Below are 27889 nucleotides of genomic sequence, written 5' to 3' on the forward strand. Positions count from 1 at the left end.
TTCAATATGAACGAGCCCCCGTCTCTGAAAGGTGGGTTAGATGGTCGATGAAGTCATGGGTCTATATCTGGAGCTCTCAGCATGTATGTATGTATGTATGTATGTATGTATGTATGTATGTATGTATGTATGTACGTGTCTGCACATGACGTGGGTCTGAATTGATGAAGTCACAGGTCTCTGTATGGGGCTGTGTGTCTCTGGCCCTCCGGCTCTATTTCTACCCTTTGTTTCTAGCGCTCCTCCGCTATTGGCTACACCTCTGTCCCTCTTCCTCTCTAATTTTGTCACCCCGTCTCTGACTTTGTGTGTGTGAGAGTGTGTGTGCTGTTTCTACTGCAGTGAGAGAGAAAGAGAAGGAAAACAGAAGGAGGAAGTGGGAGAAAGAGTAAAAGAAAGAGATTGGAATACAGCAGAAGGAGAGCAAGTCCTAGAGCTGGAAAGGCAGCGAGAGAGAGATGGATAGCAAATGAGCGAGGGAGAGAGGGAAGGAGAGAAGGCTTCACTGACAGTGAAAGACAGAGTAAGACCTTGCAAAGGACTCTCCCATCAAGCGTGTGTGAGAGAGAAAGAGAACAGAAGAGAGAGAGAAGCAGAGGCAGGGGGGAGGGAGTGGAGAAGGAACAGGGAAGAGGAAAGGGGGACTCTGAGGATAAAAAAAAAGGAAAGAGAGAGTGGAGGACGAGTAGCGGAACGACAGCGGCAGGCAGTAAAAGCACAAGCCAAGCCCTGCTTACCCCTGTAGCAATGGCACCGAAGCGAGGAAGCTGACGACCCAGGGAACTACTCAGCGATAACAGGGAGGATGTCTGACACTGTGAGTACCTCCTCTGTCTCTATCCCTCCCTATCTTTCTCTCTCTTCTTCTCTCCATCTATCCCTCCCTATCACTCTCTCTTCTTCTCTCCATATATCTCTCCCCATCTCTCTCTTCTTCTCTCCATCTCTGGTTCTCTGTCTGTCTCTGGTTGCTTTCTCTCTATGCATCTGTCATTGACTCTTTTTTTGTCCTGTTGTGATTTCTATTACTCTACACCTCTAGTGTGTTCATGTTCCCTTTCCCTCTCTCTCTCTCTCTCTCTCTCTCTCTCTCGCTCTCTCTCTCTTCCACTCTCTCTCTTCTACTCTCTCTCTCTCCCAGTCTCTATCTTCCTCTCAATTGAAATTCCAAAAGAATAGACATTTCAAATGTTGTAATATGAGCAAATAGTTAAAGTACTCTCTCTCCCTCTCTATCTCTTCCACTCAATCTCTCTTCCTCTCTCTCGTCTTCCTCTCTCTTTCTCTCGTCTTCCTCTCTCGTTCTCTCTCTCTCTCTCTCTCGCTCTCTCTCTTATCTTCCTCTCTCTCTTGTCTTTCTCTCTCTCTCTTGTCTTCCTCTCTCTCTCTCTCTCTCTCTTGTCTTTCTCGCTCTCTCTCTTGTCTTCCTCTCTCTCTCTTGTCTTCCTCTCTCTCTCTGTCTCTCTTGTCTTCCTCTCTCTCTCTGTCTCTCTATCGGTCTAGCAGCTGTAGCTGTGAGGTGGCTGCTAGCCTGGGGATGTAGAGACATAACAGGAGGAGATGCTTTGAAAGGAAAGGGTAGAGGGGAATGAAACATGACAAAATGAGTGAAAGGGGTGAAGTAAGCAACAGAAGGGATAAGAGAGAAAGGATTATGAAGATATATGCTGGATGCTTTGAGAGGTTTTTACCGTCTGAATTTTCTTTGGGTGTTTAGTAGAGATAGGGGTGTGTTTGTGTCTGTCTGTCGGTCTGTGTGTTTTGCAGAACAGGGTGAGGGAAGTGTGTTTTGCAGAATGGGGTGTGTGAAATGTGCTTTGCAGGGTGTTTTTGTACTAGTGTGTACTAAAGTGTGTACTAAAAGGAGTGGAGGAAGAAGAGAGGGAACATGCTGCTCTCTTTCCCTCCATTTCTCTCTCTCTCTCTCTCTCTCTCAAAATGAGGGGGGGGAAAGGAAACAGGGTAAAGGAAAGATTGAGAGAAAGGAGAGGAAGGGTTTGTGACATCAGAAGGCTTTGTGACATCAGAAGGCTTTGTGACATCAGACGAGTTTGTGACATCAGAAGGTTTTGTGACATCAGAAGGCTTTGTGACATCAGAAGGCTTTGTGACATCAGAAGGGTTTGTGACATCTCAGTGTATGATGTGTGGAATGAAACAGCAGAGGTAAAAAAAAAACTGTTTTGATAAATGATGCCATCCTCTGAATATCTGCAATGTTTACATTATGGCTGACCATTTAGTCGACTGGTTGATTGTTTGGTCTATAGGCTATTGGTTGCTTGAGATTTCTTTAATAGAGCAATTGCAATTTTTTCATATTTTTCATGGTGCACACATCGCGCCTGTCTCAGTGAACTGATCCATTACAGTCCATCACTCTAAGACATGTGATACTGAAATTCTATCTGGTTATATTATGTAAAAATAATGGTGCTACACTAATACATCTAACATTATTTTATAACAACAGTGCTTTCTCCCGCGTTGGATACGGTCTCTGTAACAATCTTTAGTGCAGCATAGAAATGACACCTTTCCCTGTGTTGCTATGTGCATAATAACAAACAAAGTTAATCAGCATGCTGGGATTGAGAACAATGCGGTGGAGGCAGCAGCAGAGACCAGGAAACAGCCCTTGCCTAATTGTCTAAGAAAATTGAGAAGAGAGGAAACCCCAACTTAATTAGGTCTATAATCAATAGCTTAACTGTTAAATGAGCCTGGCTTTATAAATCATCCATATATATCGAGAGAAAGAAGACAGATCCTGCTTCTGTAGCCTGTCTGGGTGTTTGTTTAATAGCCTACTGATTCCATGAGCACCAAGCCTCATGCAACGGCAAAATGTCGGATAAAGCAATTTCACAGATTGGGCTGTTTTTAATCTTTGCTATGCTGTAATAAAGACTTTACAATTTGTTTTCCTTAGAACTGACTGGTATTACTTAGAGTTTATTTAGTGATTACACTGTCCCAAACAGGCAGAGAAATCATATTGTAGTCTAAGGGCACCTGTTTGGCACATAATATGGACACAGCTCTCGCTCCTATTATAATGATTCTAATAAGTCATGTTGTTATCATTAGTGGTCTTTGTATCGTATCCTTGTAGAAAACACTTTTGCAATTATGTTAGCACAGCTGAAAAAGGTTGTGCTGATTTAAAGAAGCAATATTAGCTTTTCTTACAAAAACAAGGACATTTCTAAGTGACCCCAAACCTTTGAACGGTAGTGTATGGAAAAATACGGTCAACCAATATTGTTTTTAGTCGGGGACAGCCCCATTTGCACGAATGTCTATGTAACAAGCCATACCACTGTTCACCTCTGTTTCTAATTGCTGATCAGCTTGTCTGCTCATTCATATTCATTAAGAGACAGCAGAGCAGAAGAACCTACATGTATCTGTTTATTCCTCTCCTCCTCATCCCTCCATCCTCCCCTCCCCCTGTTGACCTTCTGTGGACAGGTTTGGCATGAAGAGAAGGAGGAGAGGAAGGAGGCATTAGTTGTCTCTCCACCACACATCATTCATCTTTTACAATATACAAGTCCTACTCCTTTCATCAATAGATACATACTTTTGTGTTTGTGTGTATTTGTATGTACTGGTGGTTGTGTGTATTTGTATGTACAGGTGGTTATTTGTATGTACTGGTGGTTGTGTGTATTTGTATGTACTGGTGGCTGTGTATTTGTATGTACAGTACGTGTCACACCCTGATCTGTTTCAGCTGTCCTTGTAATTGTCTCCACCCCCTCCAGGTGTCGCTTATTTTCCCCAGTGTATTTATCCCTGTGTTTCCTGTCTCTCTGGGCCAGTGTATTTATCCCTGTGTTTCCTGTCTCTCTGTGCCAGTGTATTTATCCCTGTGTTTCCTGTCTCTATGTGCCAGTGTATTTATCCCTGTGTTTCCTGTCTCTCTGTGCCAGTGTATTTATCCCTGTGTTTCCTGTCTCTCTGTGCCAGTGTATTTATCCCTGTGTTTCCTGTCTCTCTGTACCAGTGTATTTATCCCTGTGTTTCCTGTCTCTCTGTGCCAGTGTATTTATCCCTGTGTTTCCTGTCTCTCTGTGCCAGTGTATTTATCCCTGTGTTTCCTGTCTCTCTGTGCCAGTTCGTCTTGCATGTTTCCAAGTCAACCAGCGTTTTTTCCCGTTCTCCTGCTTTTTGCATTCTCCTTTTTCTAGTCCTCCTGGTTTTGACCCGTGCCTATTTCTGGACTCTATACCCGCCTGCCTGACCAGTCTGCCTGCCCTGACCTCGAGCCTATTTGCCACTCTGTACCTCCTGGAATCTGATCTGGTTTTGACCTTTTGCCTGTCCACGACCATTCTCTTGCCTATTCCCTTTGAATTTATTAAACATCTTAAACTTCAACCATTTGCCTCCTGTGTCTGCATCTGGGTCTCGCCTTGTGACATGATAGTACGTATTTGTATGACAGTACATATTTGTATTTTTTACATTTAAGTCATTTAGCAGACGCTCTTATCCAGAGCGACTTACAAGTACATACGTTCATTCTTTTTTTTTTTTTTTTTTTTTTGTACTGGCCCCCCGTGGGAATCGAACCCACAACCCTGGCGTTGCAAGCGCCATGCTCTACCAACTGAGCCACACGGGGCCCATTTGTATGTTCGGGTGGTTGTGTGTGTGTATGTACAGTACGTATTCGTATGTGCTGGTGGTTGTGTTTGTGTGTATGTACAGTATGTATTTGTATATACTGGTGTGTGTGTGTGTGTACTGGTGGGTGTGTGTGTGTATTTGTATGTACTGGTGGGTGTGTATGTATGTACAGTATGTGTGTGTATCGGTGGGGGCATGTGTATGTATGCATAGTGTAGCACATGTGTGTGTCTCTGCCACAGTGATGTAATGGCAGTTATGTCACCCCCATTTCCCAGCAGCCCTTGTACCTGCTCTGATGCCCTAATTGGCCATAGCTCATTGGCTGCTCACGTCCCCTTACCTTAATTAACATGTGTGTGCTTTAAACAGTCCACAGGGACGACGGTGGAACACCCAGGCCCACTCAATAGATGCCAGAGTGATTGATGCCTTTTCCTTCCTTCTCTTGGTCTGATCAGGGCCCATTACAATGTCTCTCTTTACCCACGAGTCATCACTCTTCTACTATAGCTCACTCCATCTACCCACAATTCATCACACTTCTCCTCTCCAGCAGACTAGGTCTCAGTAGGATGTAGCTCTCTGTCTGTCTGTCCGCTAAGAACCATTTTTCTCACAATACTCATTATGTGAAGGACACTCGCACTCCCTCTTTTTCTCTGTCTTCCTCTACTTATTTTTCTCTTGTTTTTCCCCTTCCTTTTCTCGCTCTCTTCTTCCTTCCATCTCTTTCCCCCTTCTCTTCTCCTGTCCCCTCTCCCCTCCCCTTTACCCCCTTTCCCTCATCTCTCTCTCTCTCTCTCTCATTAACATGGTTAGGCACACCTGCTGTAATCCCTTTCTCTCTGACAAATTACAGCCCCTGTTCCTCCTACAGATACCTCCCTTCATCCCTCCCTCTCTCCCAGAAACCAATAAATCTCTACCTACCAATTCCTCACAGTGATGCCCAGTGAGTATGTTCATCCCTCAGACAGACTGGCTATAGATGCACAATGCTGAATATGTTCAGTCTGTCCACTGTCTATATATACAACCTGTTATGGCACAGAACTGCACTTGTTGTTTTATGCTGTGGTTGAATTGACCTGGATCTCAGGGCTTGTAGGTAGTAGAGAATGATGTAGAGCTCTGTAACACTGCAGTAGTCTCTACAGTAGGAAACTGTAGTAGTCTACAGTAGGAGGAAGCTGTAGTAGTATCTACTGTAGGAAGCTGTAGTAGTCTCTACAGTTAGAGGAAGCTGTAGTAGTCTCTACAGTAGGAAGCTGTAGTAGTCTCTACAGTTAGAGGAAGCTGTAGTTCTATCTACAGTAGGAGAAAGCTGTAGTAGTCTGTACAGTAGGAGGAAGCTGTATTAGTCTCTACAATAAGAGGAAGCTGTAGTAGTCTCTACAGTAGGAAGCTGTAGTAGTATCTACTGTAGAAAGCTGTAGCAGTCTCTACAGTAAGAGGAAGCTGTAGTAGTCTGTACAGTAGGAGGAAGCTGTATTAGTCTCTACAATAAGAGGAAGCTGTAGTAGTCTACAGTAGGAAGCTGTAGTAGTATCTACTGTAGAAAGCTGTAGCAGTCTCTACAGTAAGAGGAAGCTGTAGTTGTATCTACAGTAGGAGGAAGCTGTAGTAGTATGTACAGTAGGAGGAAGCTGTAACAGTCTCTACAGTAGGTGGAAGATGTTGTGGTCTCTACAGTAGGATGAAGCTATAGTTGTATCTACAGTAGGAGGAAGCTGTAGTAGTCTCTACAGTAGAAGAACGCTGTAGTAGTATGTACAGTAGGGGGAAGCTGTAGTAGTCTCTACAGTAGGAGGAAGCTGTAGTAGTCTCTACAGTAGGAGGAAGCTGTAGTCGTATGTACAGTAGGAGGAAGCTGTAGTAGTCTCTACAGTTGGAGGAAGCTGTAGTAGTCTTTGCAGTAGGAGGAAGCTGTAGTAGTCTCTATATAGTAGGAGGAAGATGTAGTAGTCTCTACAGTAGGAAGAAGCTGTAGCAGTCTCTACAGTAGGTGGAAGCTGTTGTGGTCTCTACAGTAGGAGAACGATGTATTAGTATGTACAGTAGGGGGAAGCTGTAGTAGTCTCTACAGTAGGAGAACGCTGTAGCAGTCTCTACAGTAGGTGGAAGCTGTAATAGTCTCTACAGTAGGAAGAAGCTGTCGTAGTCTCTACAGTAGGAAGAAGCTGTAGCAGTCTCTACAGTAGGAGGAAGCTGTAGTAGTCTCTACAGTAGGAGAACGCTGTAGTAGTATGTACAGTAGGGGGAAGCTGTAGTAGTCTCTACAGTAGGAGAACGCTGTAGCAGTCTCTACAGTAGGTGGAAGCTGTAGTAGTCTCTACAGTAGGAAGAAGCTGTCGTAGTCTCTACAGTAGGAAGAAGCTGTAGTAGTCTCTACAGTAGGAGGTCGCTGTAGTCGTATGTACAGTAGAAGGAAGCTGTAGTAGTCTCTGCAGTAGGAGGAAGCTGTAGTAGTCTCTGCAGTTGGAGGAAGCTGTAGTAGTCTTTGCAGTAGGAGGAAGCTGTAGTAGTCTCTATATAGGAGGAAGATGTAGTAGTCTCTACAGTACATTCTTAGTTAAAAGCGTTCCAAAGGGTTCTTCGATTATCCGCATAGAATAACCCTTTTTGGTTTTACATGGAACTGCAAAGGATTCTACCTGGAACCAAAAAGGTTCTACCTGGAACCAAAAAGAGTTCTTCAAGGGTTATCTTATGGGGACAGCCGAAGAACCCTACTAGGTTCTAGATAGCACCTTGTGTAGGAATCTGTAGTAGTCTCTACAGTAGGAGGAAGCTGTAGTAGTATCTACAGTAAGAGGAATCTGTAGTAGTCTCTACAGTAGGAGGAAGCTGTATTAGTCTCTACAGTGGGGGGAGCTGTATTAGTCTCTACAGTAAGAGGAATCTGTAGTAGTCTCTACAGTAGGATGAAGCTGTATTAGTCTCTACAGTGGGGGGAAGCTGTATTAGTCTTTGCAGTAGGAGGAAGCTGTAGTAGTCTCTGCACTATGTGGAATCTGTATTAGTCTGTACAGTAGTAGGAAGCTGCAGTAGGAGGAAACTGTAGTAGTCTCTACCGTAGGAGGAAACTGTAGTAGTCTCTACCGTAGGAGGAAGCTGTAGTAGTCTCTCTCCAAGGGATGAAGGAGTATACGCTATACAGTACAGCTTGGCCTATGTGTATATGCAAACTGTACAGACATAACACACACACACACACAAAGAAAAAAACAAACACACACTAACACATAAATCAACAACTCCACACACACACACACACACACACACACACACACACACACACACACACACACACACACACACACACACACACACACACACACACAACATGTATTTAGTAGTTTGGCACCAGTGGTGTCACGCTAGAGTGACGGTGACATCCTTTGTCTCAGTCAGGAGAACATCAGATGGGAGTGATGTGATGTATAAATGATCGGAGAACAGAGAACAACGGGAGGGTCATATCTCTCTGTCTCCCTCTCTCTCACTCTTTGTCTTTCATCTCACTCACTCAATCTCTCCTAGTCCTATCCACTAACAGAGAGAGAGACCGAGAGAGAGATCTCTGCCACCCACCCACCCACCTAGCATAGCCATGCTGTTAAATATGTAATGGGATCTGAGGAGTGTTGACACTCCGGGATCTCAGTGTGCTCCTTTTTCCACACCCACCTCTCTCTCTCTCTCTCTCTCTCTTTCTCTCTTTCTCTTGCTCTCTCTTTCTCTCTCGCTCTCTCTCGCTCTCTCTCGCTCTCTCTCTCTCAGAATTGGGTCAGCTACATGTGTGCTTTGTAGGTGGACTGTAGATCTTCCCTCATTTAAAAATGTAGAACTGAAATCATTTTGACTGAAATACTGCTTCATTTTCAACAATTTGTTATCACTCTCCCCTGCAGTTGTAAAAGACCCAACAGCACTGCATAGTCTACTATCACACCCTCTGCTGCATAGACCACTGCATCGGCCATAAAACATCCCTCCACTTTACAGACGGCAGTCATACACTGGTGTGGGCTACACTACATTTAATACACCATAGACGTTTTTATTTTTACATGGACTTAACTTTGCCCCAGTTCCGCGCTGCCTCTGGCTGTATCGATGATGGAGCACGGGTACGTGTGTGTGTGCCGTGCGTTCCGTTCCTGCCGTGCGTGTGAGTGTGTGTATGCGTCTGTGTTGTGAGTTAGCGTATGGTGTGTATCCCTCGCCCTCCTGGCCCTGGGTGTTGAGGGAGAGCTCGTTTGGGTGTGTGTAACACTGTGTATCCCTCGCCCTCCTGGCCCTGGGTGTTGAGGGAGAGCTCGTTTGGGTGTGTGTAACACTGTGTATCCCTCGCCCTCCTGGCCCTGGGTGTTGAGGGAGAGCTCGTTTGGGTGTGTGTAACACTGTGTATCCCTCGCCCTCCTGGCCCTGGGTGTTGAGGGAGAGCTCGTTTGGGTGTGTGTAACACTGTGTATCGCTGCTGTAAACAACTTGACGGTGCAGGGAGGTAATTAAGGCCAGACATTAGACGTTAGACATTAGCACTAATGTCTGTGGGTTGTGACTAATTCACCACACTGCAGGGCTTTCCTCCCTCTCTGTCACTGAGATGCACAATACATGCTGCATGACCACAACACATACTGCCCTCCATAGCCCATACACAACACATACTGTCCTCCATAGCCCATACACAACACATACTGCCCTCCATAGTCCATACACAACACATATTGTCCTCCATAGCCCATACACAACACATACTGCCCTCCCTAGCCCATACACAACACATACTGCCCTCCATAGCCCATACACAACACATACTGCCCTCCATAGTCCATACACAACACATATTGTCCTCCATAGCCCATACACAACACATATTGTCCTCCATAGCCCATACACAACACATACTGCCCTCCATAGTCCATACACAACACATACTGCCCTCCATAGCCCATACACAACACATACTGCCCTCCATAGTCCATACACAACACATACTGCCCTCCATAGCCCATACACAACACATACTGGTTTCCCGAACTTCTGCCATAATATCATACACTGCTCAAAAAAATAAAAGGAACACTTAAACAACACAATGTAACTCCAAGTCAATCACACTTCTGTGAAATCAAACTGTCCACTTAGGAAGCAACACTGATTGACAATAAATTTCACATGCTGTTGTGCAAATGGAATAGACAAAAGGTGGAAAGTATAGGCAATTAGCAAGACACCCCCAATAAAGGAGTGATTCTGCAGGTGCTGACCACAGACCACTTCTCAGTTCCTATGCTTCCTGGCTGATGTTTTGGTCACTTTTGAATGCTGGCGGTGCTCTCACTCTAGTGGTAGTATGAGACGGAGTCTACAACCCACACAAGTGGCTCAGGTAGTGCAGCTCATCTAGGATGGCACATCAATGCGAGGTGTGGCAAGAAGGTTTGCTGTGTCTGTCAGCGTAGTGTCCAGAGCATGGAGGCGCTACCAGGAGACAGGCCAGTACATCAGGAGACGTGGAGGAGGCCGTAGGAGGGCAACAACCCAGCAGCAGGACCGCTACCTCTGCCTTTGTGCAAGGAGGAGCACTGCCAGAGCCCTGTAAAATGACCTCCAGCAGGCCACAAATGTGCATGTGTCTGCTCAAACGGTCAGAAACAGACTCCATGAGGGTGGTATGAGGGCCCGACGTCCACAGGTGGGGGTTGTGCTTACAGCCCAACACCGTGCAGGACGTTTGGCATTTGCCAGAGAACACCAAGATTGGCAAATTCGCCACTGGCGCCCTGTGCTCTTCACAGATGAAAGCAGGTTCACACTGAGCACATGAGCACATGTGACAGAGTCTGGAGACGCTGTGGAGAACGTTCTGCTGCCTGCAACATCCTCCAGCATGACCGGTTTGGCGGTGGGTCAGTCATGGTGTGGGGTGGCATTTCTTTGTGGGGCCGCACAGCCCTCCATGTGCTCGCCAGAGGTAGCCTGACTGCCATTAGGTACCGAGATGAGATCCTCAGAGCCCTTGTGAGACCATATGCTGACACATGCACATTTGTGGCCTGCTGGAGGTCATTTTGCAGGGCTCTGGCAGTGCACCTCCTTGCACAAAGGCGGCAGTAGCGGTCCTGCTGCTGGGTTGTTGCCCTCCTACGGCCTCCTCCACGTCTCCTGATGTACTGGCCTGTCTCCTGGTAGCGCCTCCATGCTCTGGACACTACGCTGACAGACACAGCAAACCTTCTTGCCACAGCTCGCATTGATGTGCCATCCTGGATGAGCTGCACTACCTGAGCCACTTGTGTGGGTTGTAGACTCCGTCTCATGCTACCACTAGAGTGAAAGCACCGCCAGCATTCAAAAGTGACCAAAACATCAGCCAGGAAGCATAGGAACTGAGAAGTGGTCAGCACCTGCAGAATCACTCCTTTATTGGGGGTGTCTTGCTAATTGCCTATAATTTCCACCTTTTGTCTATTCCATTTGCACAACAGCATGTGAAATTTATTGTCAATCAGTGTTGCTTCCTAAGTGGACAGTTTGATTTCACAGAAGTGTGATTGACTTGGAGTTACATTGTGTTGTTTAAGTGTTCCCTTTATTTTTTGAGCAGTGTATTTACAGTGCCTATCAGGGGTTTACTATTCTCTTTATATTGTCAATTATATGTTTTCTCCGTGGAAAATATATTGTAGGGGGCAGTGTAGCCATGCTCTCCAATGAGCCGGTCTCTCCATTAGCTCTAATATATTCTAATTGTTGACAGAATAAATCAACAGGAGCCATACTTGGGGATTAGAGAACACGTCATCAGAATTCAGTATGGTATTCCAGTTTGTGGGGAGACACACAGTGTTGGGACTTTGGTGATAAAATTGTAGGAGAGAAAATATACTTCCACCCACTCAGTCCTATCTCCACAGTGGTTTAGTAGTCTCTTTATGCTGACTATAAAGGACATGATTGGGACTGTGTTAAACGGGTTAAATAACTAATTTAGTGACCAATGATTAATTCACTCTTGTTGCTAGACTCCAGTGTTTGTCAATTCACTAAAACTTGACCATAGTTGGTGTGAACCTGGACTCAACCTGAATAAATGTGAAACTGGGCTTAACCTGAATCAAATCAGATTGAACCAGAGTCAAACCAGATTCAAAGCAGGTGTCTATACACTAACTGTCCTCACCCCTCTGACCCTCACACCTTTGTGTACATGACTGTGTCACAGTCAGAACACTTCTTCAGTCATTTACATAAATTATTAGCATTTGTAACAACATTTGCATAGTGGCTGGCACTTTTGCATACGGTCTGTAAAGCTGTTTGGTAATTGCAGTCTGTTTGACGTGTGTGTAATGGTGCGGTGCATGCAGTGTGTGTGTGTGTGTGTGTGTGTGTGTGTGTGTGTGTGTGTGTGTGTGTGTGTGTGTGTGTGTGTGTGTGTGTGTGTGTGTGTGTGTGTGTGTGTGTGTGTGTGTGTGTGTGTGTGTGTGTGTGTGTGTGTGTGTGAGACAGATGGTGGAGAGGACAGACAGGCTCTTTTGAATAATACCAGGGATTAGGGAGCAGTAGAGAAACTACAGTCAGCCAAAGTTACAACAGGTTAGGGAGTTACAGTCGCAATTATACAATGACACTTTTATGGTTATGGTAACCGTTGACTACCTCCTCCTGGTCTTCTCAATTCCTTCCACCTGTACCTCTCCACCCTTCCCTCCATCCTAATCACCACATCCTACTAAGTCCTACTCTTACCCCTTGCCATTCACCCCAACTTCCCCCAAATCCTCCCACTCTTCTCCAGTCACACCACTCCTACCTCAGGGGACCTCTCCACTTCTCTTTCTCCTTGCCCCAGAGCCTCCATTCCCCCCTGGGCCTCCACTCCTCTCCCTTCTACCCCCCTGGTTCCTCCCTGGTTCCTACAGCCCGACCCTAACCATTAAAGCAGCAGGGGAGCTTAGTGAGACCTCCAATACCTGAATGCCTCTCAATTCAATTTAAGGGCTTAATTGCCATGGGAAACATATGTTAACATTGCCAAAGCCAGTGAAGTAGATAATATACATAAGTGAAATAGATAATTCAAATGAACAGTAAACATTACACTCACAGAAGTTCCAAAAGAATGAAGGCATTTCAAATGTCATATTATGTCTATATACAGTGCTGTAGTGATGTGCAAATATGAGTTGTATTTACAATGGTGTTTCTTCTTCACTGGTTGCCCTTTTCTTGTGGCAACAGGTCACAAATCTTGCTGCTGTGATAGCACACTGTGGTATTTCACCCAGTAGATATGGGAGTTTATTAAAATTGGGTTTGTTTTCAAATTCTTTGTGGAGCTGTGTAATCTGAGGGAAATATATGTCTCTAATATGGTCATACATTTGGCAGGAGGTTAGGAAGTGCAGCTCAGTTTCCACCTCCTTTTGTGGGCAGTGTTCTGTTAGGTTCTAATTTTTCAGAGTAAATAACTCACGGACACTAGAGAAGCTTAACCAAGTTTAATTCTTCACAAAGGGTCGATACAGCTGTAATTCAGGCAAATAAATGTTTCCACCACCACAAGTATATGTTCTCCACATCAGGCACTCCTTCTCTCCAGTCCTTAAATCTTATGGTTCCACAGGAAGAGGGTAACAGGATAATAAACCATAATTTCTCCCTTCAGGGGATCTGACTGACCTCAACCCCTCCTTCGCCTAATCCACAGATGTCCATCCGCTTCCCCTATAGCAATCCTTTGACTTCCTCCCGTCCACCCAACACATTCCAAAGCCGTCTTCTACAGAGAACCATTAACTTCTGATGTAAAAACCAGTCTCTTACACTCCTTTAAATACTATGCTTCTGCGTCTGATCTATCATATCTCTAGTATATCAATGTTCAAAGTTTACCCCGAATCCAACAGTTCACATAGCCTGTCTTCTCTTGAGAGCCAGGTCTTTGCTCACTGAGTCTGTACATAGTCAACACTTTCTTTAAGTTTGGATCAGTCACAGTGGTTAGTTATTCTGCCACTGTGTACTCTCTGTTTAGGGTCAAACAGCATTCTAGTTTGCTCAGTTTTTTGTATTAATTATTTTGAATGTGTCAAATAATCATTTGTTTGTCTTCTCATGATTTGTTTGGGTATAATTGTGTTGCTGTCCTGGGGCTATGTGGGGTCTGTTTGTGTTTGTGAACAGAGCCCCAGGACCAGCTTGTTAAGGGGACTCTTCCCCATGTTCATCTTTCTGTAGGTGATGGCTTTGTTATGGAAGTTTTGGGAATCGCTTCCTTTTAGGTGGTTGTAGAATTTAACGTCTCTTATCTGGATTCTGAAAATTATTAGTATTGGCCTAATTCTGCTCTGCATGCATTATTTGGTGTTTTACGTTGTACACTGAGGATATTTTAGCAGAATACTGCATGCAGAGTCTCAATTTGGTGTTTGTCCCCTTTAGTGAATTCCTGTTTGGCTCTGGACCCCAGACCTCACAACCATAAAAGGCAATGGGTTCTATTACTGATTCGAGTATTTTTAGCCAGATCCTAATTGGTATGTCGAATTTTACGTTCCTTTTGATGGCATAGAAGGCCATTCTTGCCTTGTCTCTCAGCTCATTCACAGATTTGTGGAAGTTACCTGTGGCTCTGAGGTATGTATCATTTTTTTGTGTGCTCTAGGGCAACGGTGTCTAGATGGAATTTGTATTTGTGATCCTGGTGACTGGACCTTTTTTGGAACACCATTATTTTTGTCTTGCCTGTCTCTCTCTCTCTCTGATCTCTGGTGGTCACAGCTAACTGATCCTTAATGATAGTGACTGACTGGGGAGGGATAAAACCCCTCTCTCTCTGATCTCTGGTGGTCACAGCTAACTGATCCTTAATGATAGTGACTGACTGGGGAGGGATAAAACCCCTCTCTCTAACTGAAAGGGTGTTATATCACTCAAATAGGATCGGTGTGACACCGGTAAAATGATTGTGCTTCAGTCAGGTGTATCGGTAAACTTTAATGGGGTTTCACATCTGTGTTGCCTCAACACTTTACCAAATGAAATGGAGGTGTGTGTGTGTGTGTGTGTGTGTGTGTGTGTGTGTGTGTGTGTGTGTGTGTGTGTGTGTGTGTGTGTGTGTGTGTGTGTGTGTGTGTGTGTGTGTGTGTGTGTGTGTGTGTGTGTGTGTGGATTGGCCACCTGCTGTGAGGAGATGTGGTGGAACCACCAGTAGTAATGTCTCAGTACACCCTGTTTGAACCAGGGAGCAGGTGTTTCTCTTGCTGCCTATCTTACTAGCTCTTTCTGGTTACTACTAATACTGTCTATCTCTCTGGTTTCTACTAATACTGTCTATCTCTCTGGTTTCTACTAATACTGTCTATCTCTCTGGTTACTACTAATACTGTCCATCTCTCTCTGGTTACTACTAATACTGTATAGCTCTCTCTGGTCTCTACTAATACTGTCTAGCTCTCTCTGGTTACTACTAATAGTGTCTATCTCTCTGGTTTCTACTAATGGTGTCTATCTCTGGTTACTACTAATACTGTCTAGCTCTCTCTGGTTACTACTAATACTGCCTAGCTCTCTCTGGTTTCTACTAATAGTGTCTAGCTCTGGTTTCTACTAACACTGTCTAGCTCTCTCTGGTTTCTATTAATATTGTCTAACTCTCTCTGGTCTCTAGTAATACTGTCTAACTCTCTCTGGTCTCTACTAATACTTACTAGCTCTCTCTGGTCTCTATTAATACTGTCTAGCTCTCTATGGTTTCTACTAATGCTGACTAGCTCTCTCTGGTCTCTATTAATACTGTCTAGCTCTCTCTGGTCTCTACTAATACTGTCTAGCTCTCTCTGGTCTCTACTAATACTGACTAGCTCTCTCTGGTCTCTATTAATACTGTCTAGCTCTCTCCAGTCTCTACTAATACTGTCTACCTCTCTCTGGTCTCTACTAATACTGACTAGCTCTCTCTGGTCTCTATTAATACTGTCTAGCTCTCTCTGGTCTCTACTAATACTGACTAGCTCTCTATGGTTTCTACTTATACTGACTAACTCTCTCTGGTCTCTATTAATACTGTCTAGCTCTCTCTGGTCTCTACTATTACTGACTAGCTCTCTAGGGTTTCTACTAATACTGTCTAGCTCTCTCTGGTCTCTACTAATACTGACTAGCTCTCTATGGTTTCTACTAATACTGTCTAGCTCTCTCTGGTCTCTACTAATACTGTCTAGCTCTCTATGGTTTCTACTAATACTGTCTAACTCTCTCTGGTCTCTACTGATACTGTCTAGCTCTCTCTGGTCTCTACTAATACTGACTAGCTCTCTCTGGTCTCTATTAATACTGTCTAGCTATCTCGGGTGTACTAATACTGTCTAGCTTTCTCTGGTCTCTATTAATACTGTCTAGCTATCTCGGTGTTCTAATACTGTCTAGCTCTCTCTGGTCTCTATTAATACTGTCTAGCTATCTTGGGTGTACTAATAATGTCTAGCTCTCTCTCTCTCTCTTTCTGTGTCTCTGTTCACTGATAAGTGAAGTGGATCATCAAAGCCAGGATATGTTTGAATTAACCCTCAGTCTGTCCTGAATAAGAAAAGCTGACTCCCTCTCTTCTCCTCTGTATAGTAGAGTATATTGTGTTTCTTATATAACAGTGATGAGGAGAGGAGGAGAGACTGCCAAACTGGTACTGCTCATTCCCTCTCCTTCTTAGCTTAGCTGCTGTGGAAAATTGGAGAGAGAGAGGGGGTAGGAGAGAGAGAGGGGGTAGGAGAGAGAGAGGGGGTAGGAGAGAGAGAGGGGGTAGGAGAGAGAGAGGGGGTAGGAGAGAGAGAGGGGGTAGGAGAGCGAGGAGGGGTAGGGGAGAGAGAGGGGGTAGGAGAGAGAAGTGGAAAGTAGAGTGATGAAGGGAGATTAAAGGGGAATGGATAGATGGAGGATACAAGAGAAAAAACTGGGGGGAAAGTAGAGAGAGAGGTAGAGAGGAAGAGAGGTAGAGAGGAAGAGAGGAAGAGAGGAAGAGAGGTAGAGAGGTAGAGAGGTGGAGAGGTGGAGGGGTGGAGAGGTAGAGAGATGGAGAGAGTGATTCAGTTGCACATACAATAGGTTTAGTGTGTATGTTGGCATGTCAAACAGCAAAGGTGTGATGTGTCATAATGGAGCAGAACGCTAAGCTCTGCCGCTAAAATGAAAAGTACACAGAAGCTGACAGAGCTGAAGCTTCCACACACACACATACACTGCTCGGGGAATGGAGACACCTTCTGATTGGGGCCAAAGAGCATCCTCTGTGATACAACTTCTATAGACTTAAGTCTGAGTCACTTTGCTCCCCTGAATATTCAATGTACTAACAGTGTCTTTCCCCAGTATTCATCTGCATTTTCTTTCCGTCTTTCTCCTTCTGTCTCTCCTCCCCCCCTTTCTACCTCCCTCCTACCTCCCCTTTGCTTCCCTGGACCTAGAGAAAGGTAAATGGTTTGTATGCTACATGTGTTGCCTTCTATCTTCAATGTAATCATTGTGTCAAGTCCTCCATTTTACCTGCAGTCACACACCTCTTCAGCTGCCTGGGGAGTGACAGACAGACAGACAGACAGACAGACAGACAGACAGACAGACAGACAGACAGACAGACAGACAGACAGACAGACAGACAGACAGACAGACAGACAGACAGACAGACAGACAGACAGACTGACTGACTGACTGACTGACTGACTGACTGACTGACTGACTGACTGACTGACTGACTGACTGACTGACTGACTGACTGACTGACTGACTGACTGACTGACTGACTGACTGACTGACTGACTGACTGACTGACTGACTGACTGACTGACTGACTGACTGACTGACTGACTGACTGACTGACTGACTGACTGACTGACTGACTGACTGACTGACTGACTGACTGACTGACTGACTGACTGAAAGCTCCTCTCTTTAGACAGAATACAGTACTCAGACTGACGCTCACTCAGTCACCACACACTGTTTTTTTTATCTCAATACTATATCTCTGCTTCTGTTCTCAAAATACTTTAAACTCATATAGACTCGAGGCCACCGTACTCTGCAACAGAATTATGAAATGTCCTGCAGCTTGTGTGACAGAATGCCTAAATGTACACACACACACACACACACACACCTCCCCCTTCCGTTCTCTCCGCTGGCCAGGATCAGAGTATTATTGACCCAAAGTGTGTGAGCACACAATTAAGCAGGGAGACAGGGCTGGTAATGGACTCATAAACAGAGAAGCACCACTGTGATAAACGCTGAGTATGTGTGTGTCACAGCTGCACCTGTGGTTCTGCTCTGCTACCCTGCATGGCCCCTCAGCATGGTTCCACTCCCCAGTCCCCTCTCCTTTATCACTCTGTTTTTCTGTCCATGGTTTTCCAGATTCCCTCTATGCTCCATACTCTGATGATTCTCTGTTGATGGAGTATGTATACAGGTGTTGTATTTCATCTCCATCCACCCCTCTCTCTCTCTCTCTCTCTGCCTCTTTCTCTCTAACTCTCTCTCCCTCTGCCTCTATCTCTCTCTGCCTCTCTCTCTCTGCCTCTCTCTCTGCCTTTCTCTCTCTCTCTCTGCCTCTTTCTCTTTCTCTCTCTCTCTCTCTCTCTCTGCTTCTCTCGCTCTCTCTGCCTCCTCTCTCTCTCTCTCACACACTCTCTCTCTCTCACTCTCTCTCTCTCTCACTCTCTCTGGGAGTCACTACCTCTTCTCTGGCATGTGGCAACTGACTGATGTTCGCAGCATGGCATTTCCTGTGTGTGTGTGCGTGTGTGTGTGCGTGCGTGTGTGCACACGCCATGTGTGCACCCTAGAGAAGACACAGTTATCTTCCTGAGGCAGTGAATGATAATCCAGTATGATAATAACTGTGCACTAAGGATAAGGAAGCACCCATCATCGCTCATCTATCGAAACACAAGTGAACAAAGTACCTTCTATTTATAGTTCAACCATACATTACATGTCAGGGTATATATATTGGCTTTTTACTAATTCAGAGAAGAGATTTCCTACTAGTGGAAGCCTCTGTATTCTACCCCATGCCTTTCAAAAAAATGATTCAATGGTCAAATATACAGGCACTAATTGACTGAATTATCTGCCATATACATACATGTAAATTTGATACACTGTCGATATTCATGTCATATGATATCTTCTGTGCGTCCTATAGGGACTTTGCCTATGTGGCGAGAGACAAAACCACGCGGGTGTTGAAATGTCATGTGTTTCGATGTGATACCCCTGCAGAAGCCATAGCAACGAGTCTCCACGAAATCTGTTCCAAGGTGAGTGGGCCTGCCGTTTCAGACAGAGACGAAGGAGACTCAGACAGACACGCTCATATAAATGTCCTGCCTTTTCACAGAAGTCTATCTTCACAGTGAAACGTTACTGAAGTTGAGTTTCCCTACTCAAGTCGAAGAAATAGAAGGAAGCATTGTAATCCTGCTTACAGTATGTGTACCCCGAGCAACACCACTCTCTGGCCCAGGGCAGTTGGCCGTTTTTAATGTGGGGTGTTAATCTTCTCAGGGTTAGGGAGGTGCTAGCTCTGTGTGTAACTGAGTCAGAATGTCCTGTTCCTTTACCATACTCTAAAACAATCCCCTGACTACTGTTTCAGACATTGACAACTCAGGCAGGGTCTGTAGGGTTGAGACCATACATGACCTTGAGAAGAACACTTGACTCAACAAAATAAAGAATATTAGCCTGGCGAGGATGATCTACAGTTCAATCAAGAGATGGTGACCTGCTTTGAAAAGAGTCACCACGTCTTTCCTCAGTGTTTCTCAGCTCTTAATCAATCATTTGTTGGTTTAGCTTTGTTTCCCAGACAGAATTAAAAGAATCATCAGGGCCCCAAACAAAGTGACTCATTGTGCATCAGTAAATCAGTGTCTCACTCCACGTTGTCTATTTAAACACAGTTCCTACTGCAGAGGGGAAACGTACTGACCTCGGACTCTGCTGTTGTGCAGTGCAACGAATGTGTGTATTTGAGCGTGTGTGTGTTCCCCTGTGAGCAGAGAGTTGCAGACTCACCGTAGACTTTGATTAATGACACCTACAATGAATCAACTATTTCGAACAGGGAGTGCGCCACATTGCAGTGCCCTCCGCGTTATTGTTAAGGAGGGATGCTGCTCTACATCAGTAAGAAAGGAGGATGAGATGGAGAAGAGAAAATGGAGTGATATATTTATTTGAAATATTTCTACATTTTAGTTCAAAGAACACGTAATGACTTGTTCTTCTTAGTTTGAAGTTTAAACACTTTGAAGGTTCTTTGTTTAACTTTACCCCTTTATCCCCCCCGTTTTTAACCCCTCTCTTCCCCTGTCTCTGACTCTCCCTCCTCCTATTTTGTCCTCTCTCTCTCCTCCACTCGTCTACTCCTCCAGATTATGGCTGAGAGGAAGAGTGCCAAAGCTGCTGCCGGCAGCTCATCCCAAACAGGCTCCGATGTTCCTCTCCAGGGTAGGAGTTTGGTGACCCACACACATACAGTAGTACTGATATCTGTTTAGGGAATTGGAGTTGAGTGTTAAAGGGATACTTCAGGATTTTGGCTATTAGACCCCTTAACTACTTCCCCACAGTCAGATGAACTCGTGGATACTATTTTTATGTCTCTGTGTCCAGTATGAAGGAAGTAAGAGGTAGTTTCGCGAGCCAATGCTAACTAGCTTTAGCGCAATGACTGGAAGTCTATGGGTATCTGCTAGCATGCTTTTCAATGACATCCTCAATATACACAAGTATTCATACCCCTTGACCTTTTCCACATTTTGTTACGTTACAGCCTTATTCTAAAATGGATGAAATTGTTTTTTCCCCCTCATCCATCTACACACAATACCCCTTAATGACAAAGCAAAAACAGGTTTGTAGACATTTTTGCCAATTTAAACAAAAAAAACTGTAAATAACACATTTACATAAGTATTCAGACCCTTCACTCAGTACTTTGTTGAAGCAGCTTTGGCACCGATTACATCCTCGAGTCTTCTTGGGTATGACGCTACAAGCTTGGCACCCCTGTATTTGGGAAGTTTCTCCCATTCTTCTGCAGATCCTCTCAACCTCTGTCAGGTTGGATGGGGAGTGTTGCTGCACAGCTATTTTCACGTCTCTCCAGAGATGTTTGATCGGGTTCAAGTCCGAGCTCTGGCTGGGCCACTCAAGGACATTCGGAGACCTGTCCCGAAGCCACTCCTGCGTTGTCTTTTTATATACACTACCGTTCAAAAGTTTGGGGTCACTTAGAAATGTCATTGTTTTTGAAAGAAAAGCAATTTTTTTTCTCCATTAAAATAACATCAAATTGATCAGAAATACAGTGTAGACAGTGTTAATGTTGTAAATGACTATTGTAGCTGGAAACGACAGATATTTTAATGGAATATCTACATAGGCGTACAGAGGCCCATTATCAGCAACCATCACTCCTGTGTTCCAATGGCACGTTGTGTTAGCTAATCCAAGTTTATCATTTTAAAAGGATAATTGATCATTAGAAAACCCTTTTGCAATTATGTTAGCACAGCGGAAAACTGTTGTTCTGATTAAATAAGCAATAAAACTGGCCTTATTTAGATTAGTTGAGTATCTGGAGCATCAGCATTTGTGGGTTCGATTACAGGCTCAAAATACCCAGAAACAAAGGACTTTCTTCTGAAACTCGTCAGTCTATTCTTGTTCTGAGAAATGAAGGCTATTCCATGTGAGAAATTGCCAAGAAACTGAAGATCTCGTACAACGCTGTGTACTACTCCCTTCACAGAACAGCGCAAACTGGCTCTAAACAGAATAGAAAGAGGAGTTGACGTTGAGACTAGAGTTTCTCAAAAACTAGACACTCTAATGTACTTGTCCTCTTGCTCAGTTGTGCATCAATGCCCCAGTTCATCAAAGCAACATTCATACAGAAAGAGTTTGTCGAGATCAATGTGTAAGAACTTGACTGGCCTGCACAGAGCCCTGACCTCAACCCCATCAAACAACTTTGGGATGAATTGGAACGCCGACTGCGAGCCAGTTCTAATCAGCCAACATCTGTGCCCGACCTCCCAGATGCTCTTGTGGCTGAATGTAAGCAAGTCCCTGCAGCAATATTCCGCCATCTAGTGGAAAGCCTTCCCAGAAGAGTGGAGGCTGTTCGAGCAACAAAGGGGGGGACCAACTCCATATTTAATGCACATGATTTTGGAATGAGATGTTCGACGAGCAGGAGTCCACATACTTTTGGTCATGTAGTATATCTGCTAGCATAGATACCCATAGACTTCCAGTCATTGCACTAACGCTACTTAGCAGTTGCGCTAGCGCTAGACAGTAACTTCCTTCAAACTACACGCAACTCATTGCCAAAATCCCGAAGTATCCCTTTAATGCCCTCTCTATATTTCATGTGTGTTTCACTGCAAATGGAAAAATGCCCCTTATGAATCCAGAACTGGACTGCAAACACGTGTTAATGAAAAAGGTAGCCGTGCTGTGTTCACTTCCTGAATTATGCTGACAACAGTACAACGTCTCATAACACAGGACCAAACCTTTCTCACATCGTGGTGTTAATGCTATTCCACATTTTCCATTTCACTACGCCACAACACATATCCATCCTCCTTTTCATGCGAAGTTAATTAATGATAGATAATAATAAAAAACAACTCATCCCATAACTTTGGCTTTGAGGCAGGATCTGCTGACTGCAGTGGAAACACCTTTGTTCTGTGCATAGAATAAAAGTCCTACATTGGCTTTGAGCTCGCAGGAGCAGCTGAGCTCATTAAAAGCCCATTAGTGTTGCGTAGCGAGCCCTGACTCTCAGCAACCCCTATTGAGAGATCAAAGCTCTCATTGGGTGAACATCGCTCACTCGTTAGCACGACCAAACCGTCTGTGCACTCCACTCGCCACATCCCTCCACCGTCTCTCCCCTCTTTTAATTCCACCCCTCGTTTCTCCTGACCCTCGGGCAGAGTGTAATAGGAGGTAGGCTAACTCCTGTTCTGTCATTTTCCCGGGGTGTTGGTGTTTAAACCATCTGATCCTCTTCTCTGTGTTAGAGGGAGGGAAGCCCTCCTGCCCCTCAGGCCGGCCTGTAAATAGACATTTGTTTTTCAGTCTCTCTGAAGTTCTGCCCACTTGTATGAATAACCATCTTCAGTTTTTCTTTTTCATATGGCTTAATTAGATATATTCTGAAATTCTGAACTAAATATTCCAATTTTCACACAAGTATCTGTATTTTTGCATTTTAGACTAATAAGCCTGTTTGGACATTTGTTTGTCTGAGTCTTTGCTCGGATGTGCTTTGTACTGTGTATTCCCTGCCGTGTGTGTGTGTGTATCCTTGGTGTCTTATGTGTGTATTCTCCCACAGAGTTTCCCATGCCAAAGACTGAGCTGGTGCAGAAGTTCCATGTGCACTACCTGGGGATGACGTCCGTGTCTCGCCCCATAGGTAAGAGAAGTAAGGAAACAACTAACACAGCCGTGCCTAATCACCTGCACCTGTCCCGTTAAACATGCTCCACACTCCCGTACACATACTGAAGGTAGAAAACAAATTCAGGTTTCACCTCTCTCTCTCTCTCTCTCGCTCTCTCTCCAGGTATGGACATCATCAACGGGGCTATAGAGAGCCTGGTGTCCTCCACAGGGAAAGAGGACTGGACCCCTGTTACTCTGAGTGTAGCAGATGCCACTGTAGCTGTTATCAAGGAGAAGGCACGTAGCATCTTTTCTCCACTTAACTACAGATTACTACTGACTTCACCACAGCATCCGTTCAGGATTTTATTTGTTATCCAATAGATTCACCTGTGATCGACATGGACGGAGACTGTTGGTTCCTCCCTCATCATGACAAAAACAATCTCCATTTCTATCTGAGTGTTCTCTAATAATCCCGTCTTTTGCCTTGCCCATTGGTCCCCTGGACAGGAAGAGGAGGAGGAGATACTGGTGGAGGGCCGCGTGCGTTTCCTGTCCTTCATGGGCGTGGGCCGGGACATCCACACTTTTGCCTTCGTCATGGACTCTGGGAACCAGCACTTCCAGTGCCACGTGTTCTGGTGTGACCCCAACGCTGGCAGCGTGTCTGAGGCTGTCCAGGCAGCCTGTGTGGTGAGCTCACACACATGGCTATAGACAGACAGACGCAGACAGACTTAAACAGACAGTCACAGACAGACATAGACAGACACAGACAGACTTAAACAGACAGTCACAGACAGACATAGACAGACACAGACAGACTTAAACAGACAGACGCAGACAGACTTAAACAGACGCAGACAGACTTAAACAGACAGACGCAGACAGACTTAAACAGACGCAGACAGACTTAAACAGACAGACGCAGACAGACTTAAACAGACGCAGACAGACTTAAACAGACAGACGCAGACAGACTTAAACAGACAGTCACAGACAGACATAGACAGACACAGACAGACTTAAACAGACAGTCACAGACAGACATAGACAGACACAGACAGACTTAAACAGACGCAGACAGACTTAAACAGACGCAGACAGACTTAAACAGACGCAGACAGACTTAAACAGACGCAGACAGACTTAAACAGACAGTCACAGACAGACATAGACAGACACAGACAGACGGACGGGCGGACGGACGGACGGACGGGCGGACGGACGGACAGACGGACGTAGACGGACGTAGACGGACAGACAGACGTAGACGGACCGACAGACGCAGACAGACACGTCTACATTGTCCACCTATTTTTCACGGTCTATCATTCTATTATATTTTAACAATCTAAACCAGGATGTGGACATGATGGTAGGGTTAGGACTGTGGGTATGGCCAGGGTTAAACCAGGATGTGGACATGACGGTAGGGTTAGGACTGTGGGTATGGCCAGGGTTAAACCAGGATGTGGACATAACGGTAGGGTTAGGACTGTGGGTATGGCCAGGGTTAAACCAGGATGTGGATATGACGGTAGGGTTAAGACTGTGGTTAAAACCAGGGTTAGGGTTAAACCAGGATGTGGACATAACGGTAGGGTTAGGACTGTGGATATGGCCAGGGTTAAACCAGGATGTGGATATGATGGTAGGGTTAGGACTGTGGGTATGGCCAGGGTTAAACCAGGATGTAGAGATGACGGTAGGGTTAGGACTGTGGGTATGGCCAGGGTTAAACCAGGATGTGGATATGACGGTAGGGTTAGGACTGTGGGTATGGCCAGGGTTGAACCAGGATGTAGAGATGACGGTAGGGTTAGGACTGTGGGTATGGCCAGGGTTAAACCAGGATGTGGACATAACGGTAGGGTTAGGACTGTGGGTATGGCCAGGGTTAAACCAGGATGTGGACATGACGGTAGGGTTAAGACTGTGGTTAAAACCAGGGTTAGGGTTAAACCAGGATGTGGACATAACGGTAGGGTTAGGACTGTGGATATGGCCAGGGTTAAACCAGGATGTGGATATGATGGTAGGGTTAGGACTGTGGGTATGGCCAGGGTTAAACCAGGATGTGGACATGACGGTAGGGTTAGGACTGTGGGTATGGCCAGGGTTAAACCAGGATGTGGACATAACGGTAGGGTTAGGACTGTGGGTATGGCCAGGGTTAAACCAGGATGTGGACATAACGGTAGGGTTAGGACTGTGGTTAAAACCAGGGTTAGGGTTAAACCAGGATGTGGACATAACGGTAGGGTTAGGACTGTGGGTATGGCCAGGGTTAAACCAGGATGTGGACATGACGGTAGGGTTAGGACTGTGGGTATGGCCAGGGTTAAACCAGGATGTGGATATGATAGTAGGGTTAGGACTGTTGGTATGGCCAGGGTTAAACCAGGATGTGGACATAACGGTAGGGTTAGGACTGTGGGTATGGCCAGGGTTAAACCAGGATGTGGATATGACGGTAGGGTTAGGACTGTGGGTATGGCCAGGGTTAGGGTTGAACCAGGAGTAGTACATGACGGTAGGGTTAGGACTGTGGGTATGGCCAGGGTTAAACCAGGATGTAGAGATGATGGTAGGGTTAGGACTGTGGGTATGGCCAGGGTTAAACCAGGATGTGGATATGATGGTAGGGTTAGGACTGTGGGTATGGCCAGGGTTAAACCAGGATGTGGACATGACGGTAGGGTTAGGACTGTGGGTATGGCCAGGGTTAAACCAGGATGTAGAGATGATGGTAGGGTTAGGACTGTGGGTATGGCCAGGGTTAAACCAGGATGTGGATATGATGGTAGGGTTAGGACTGTGGGTATGGCCAGGGTTAAACCAGGATGTGGATATGATGGTAGGGTTAGGACTGTGGGTATGGCCAGGGTTAAACCAGGATGTAGAGATGATGGTAGGGTTAGGACTGTGGGTATGGCCAGGGTTAGGGTTGAACCAGGATGTGGACATGACGGTAGGGTTAGGACTGTGGGTATGGCCAGGGTTAAACCAGGATGTGGACATAACGGTAGGATTAGGACTGTGGTTAAAACCAGGGTTAGGGTTAAACCAGGATGTGGATATGATGGTAGGGTTAGGACTGTGGGTATGGCCAGGGTTAGGGTTGAACCAGGAGTAGTACATGAAGGTAGGGTAAGTGTTAGGGTTGTGGTTGAGGTAGACTCTGATGTACTTTCCTTCTCTTCCTCAGCTGCGTTACCAGAAGTGTCTGGTGGCCCGCCCACCCTCCCAGAGAGCTGGCTCCTCCTCCCCGCCACCCGACTCGGTGACACGCCGGGTGACTACAAGCGTCAAGCGTGGAGTCCAGTCTCTCATAGACACTCTGAAAACTAAGAAACCACCCTCAGAACTGCCCCAGCAATGACGGACAGCTCGCTGACCACACCCCCAACCCCAGCCTCTGGCTCTGTCACTCACACTTTCGCCACAACTACGACCTACAAACACGCCTATCCAATACCAGCCATGGTAACCAACAATGTACATACATGTTAACTTATTACCACTGGGCAGACCAAAGGATGAATGGGGCTGGATAGTGACATCTGCTCAAAATAATAAAAAGTTAAATAATCGGCAGAAGAAGAGGAGGAGGAAGTCCAAGCTTCAGCATGATGAGGTGCTGGTGATTTGTGTCTCCATTGGAACTTTCCATTGACCTTTGAACTCTGCCGTGTCATAGCAAAACTGTCCCACTTTAGCCAGTCCACTCCTGTCTTCACCTGGCATCACCCCAGTCTTGTGGAGTATTATAACTACTGAGCTCCATGGAGTATTAGACTACTACTGAATAACACTAGACATACCTGAGAAAAATAACCAATCCCCATTGAGTGCTGGCTTAGTTGCATCAGGAGGTCCATTGACCTCCTTTATCTTCCCCGTTTTCTACTTGTTAGGCACAGTGAGAGCAACACTGTTCCCATCACAGTGCCAAACTGCATAGCATTCCAGAATGGGACACACACACGTGTCTCTTTAAGACGTCTGTCTCGTTGATGTGGAAACGGGACATGCTTCTGGGGAAAGCCAACCATCACGGACAAGGCCACTGACCAATCAGCACCATCCAGCTGCTCTACCCGACCTAGTAACCTTTGACCCCCAGACTGCAACAGAGACGTGTCATGTGATGCACTATACAGGCATGATGTAATAACATAGACAAGAAGTAAACAGAACATGGGAACCAATGTATTCCATTCCCTGGCTAGGAGTTACATCTGGCTCACAAAACAGACTGAACCAATGTCTCACTTGAGGAGGGGTGCGCGAATGTACTATAATTACCCCTCTGATTGTAAAGTAATGATTGTATCCCCGGTTGGAGAGGAGATGTTAGAAATGAGGAGGAATGGGGTGGTGATGGTACTGCATGTGTCTGTAATCTGAATGTGAGGAGATGGATAGATCGTTATGGGGGAGAGAGGTTACCGAGGAGGGTGTCAATATGGACATAGATGCTCTGCACAAAAGCCCAACCCCACCAGACTATCTATATATACATACATACAGACACACACACACACACACACGGAGGACTGACTCCTATTGGACCCAGGGACACCTCTCTCCACTCTAGCTCAACTCTGAATGCAATATGCAGTTCAATCCAACATTTAAAAAAATATATAGATGTGAAAATACTGTCATTCATGTGCTCTGTTCTTCACTCATCTCTACACCATGTAAATGTAATCTGTTGTGAAAATAAATGCATTACCAAAAAAGGGAA

At 45.4% G+C, this 27889-nt stretch overlaps 1 protein-coding gene and 1 non-coding gene across 5 annotated transcripts; one reads left to right on the forward strand and one right to left on the reverse strand.

The window, feature by feature from the left end:
• Positions 1-27889, forward strand: LOC129827637 (amyloid beta precursor protein binding family B member 2-like). Of its 4 annotated transcripts, none has more exons than XM_055888660.1 (7): positions 1-817; positions 18860-18974; positions 20094-20169; positions 23081-23170; positions 23312-23431; positions 23648-23826; positions 26345-27889. In XM_055888660.1, exons 3-7 carry the CDS (start codon positions 20097-20099, stop codon positions 26516-26518), a joined length of 636 nt encoding a protein of 211 aa, XP_055744635.1. In that variant the 5' UTR covers positions 1-817; positions 18860-18974; positions 20094-20096; the 3' UTR covers positions 26519-27889. The 4 variants fall into 4 exon arrangements, with proteins under 4 accessions (XP_055744635.1, XP_055744634.1, XP_055744632.1 ...); XM_055888659.1 differs by lacking the exon at positions 1-817 and adding an exon at positions 16534-17123; XM_055888657.1 differs by lacking the exon at positions 1-817 and having other exon boundaries at positions 17137-18974.
• trnaa-ugc (transfer RNA alanine (anticodon UGC)) lies at positions 4560-4635 on the reverse strand. The gene has a single exon. It is a non-coding gene; the product is annotated as a tRNA-Ala (tRNA).

This window comes from Salvelinus fontinalis, chromosome 29 (assembly GCF_029448725.1).
Source record: "Salvelinus fontinalis isolate EN_2023a chromosome 29, ASM2944872v1, whole genome shotgun sequence".
Classification (NCBI taxonomy): Eukaryota; Metazoa; Chordata; class Actinopteri; order Salmoniformes; family Salmonidae; genus Salvelinus; species Salvelinus fontinalis.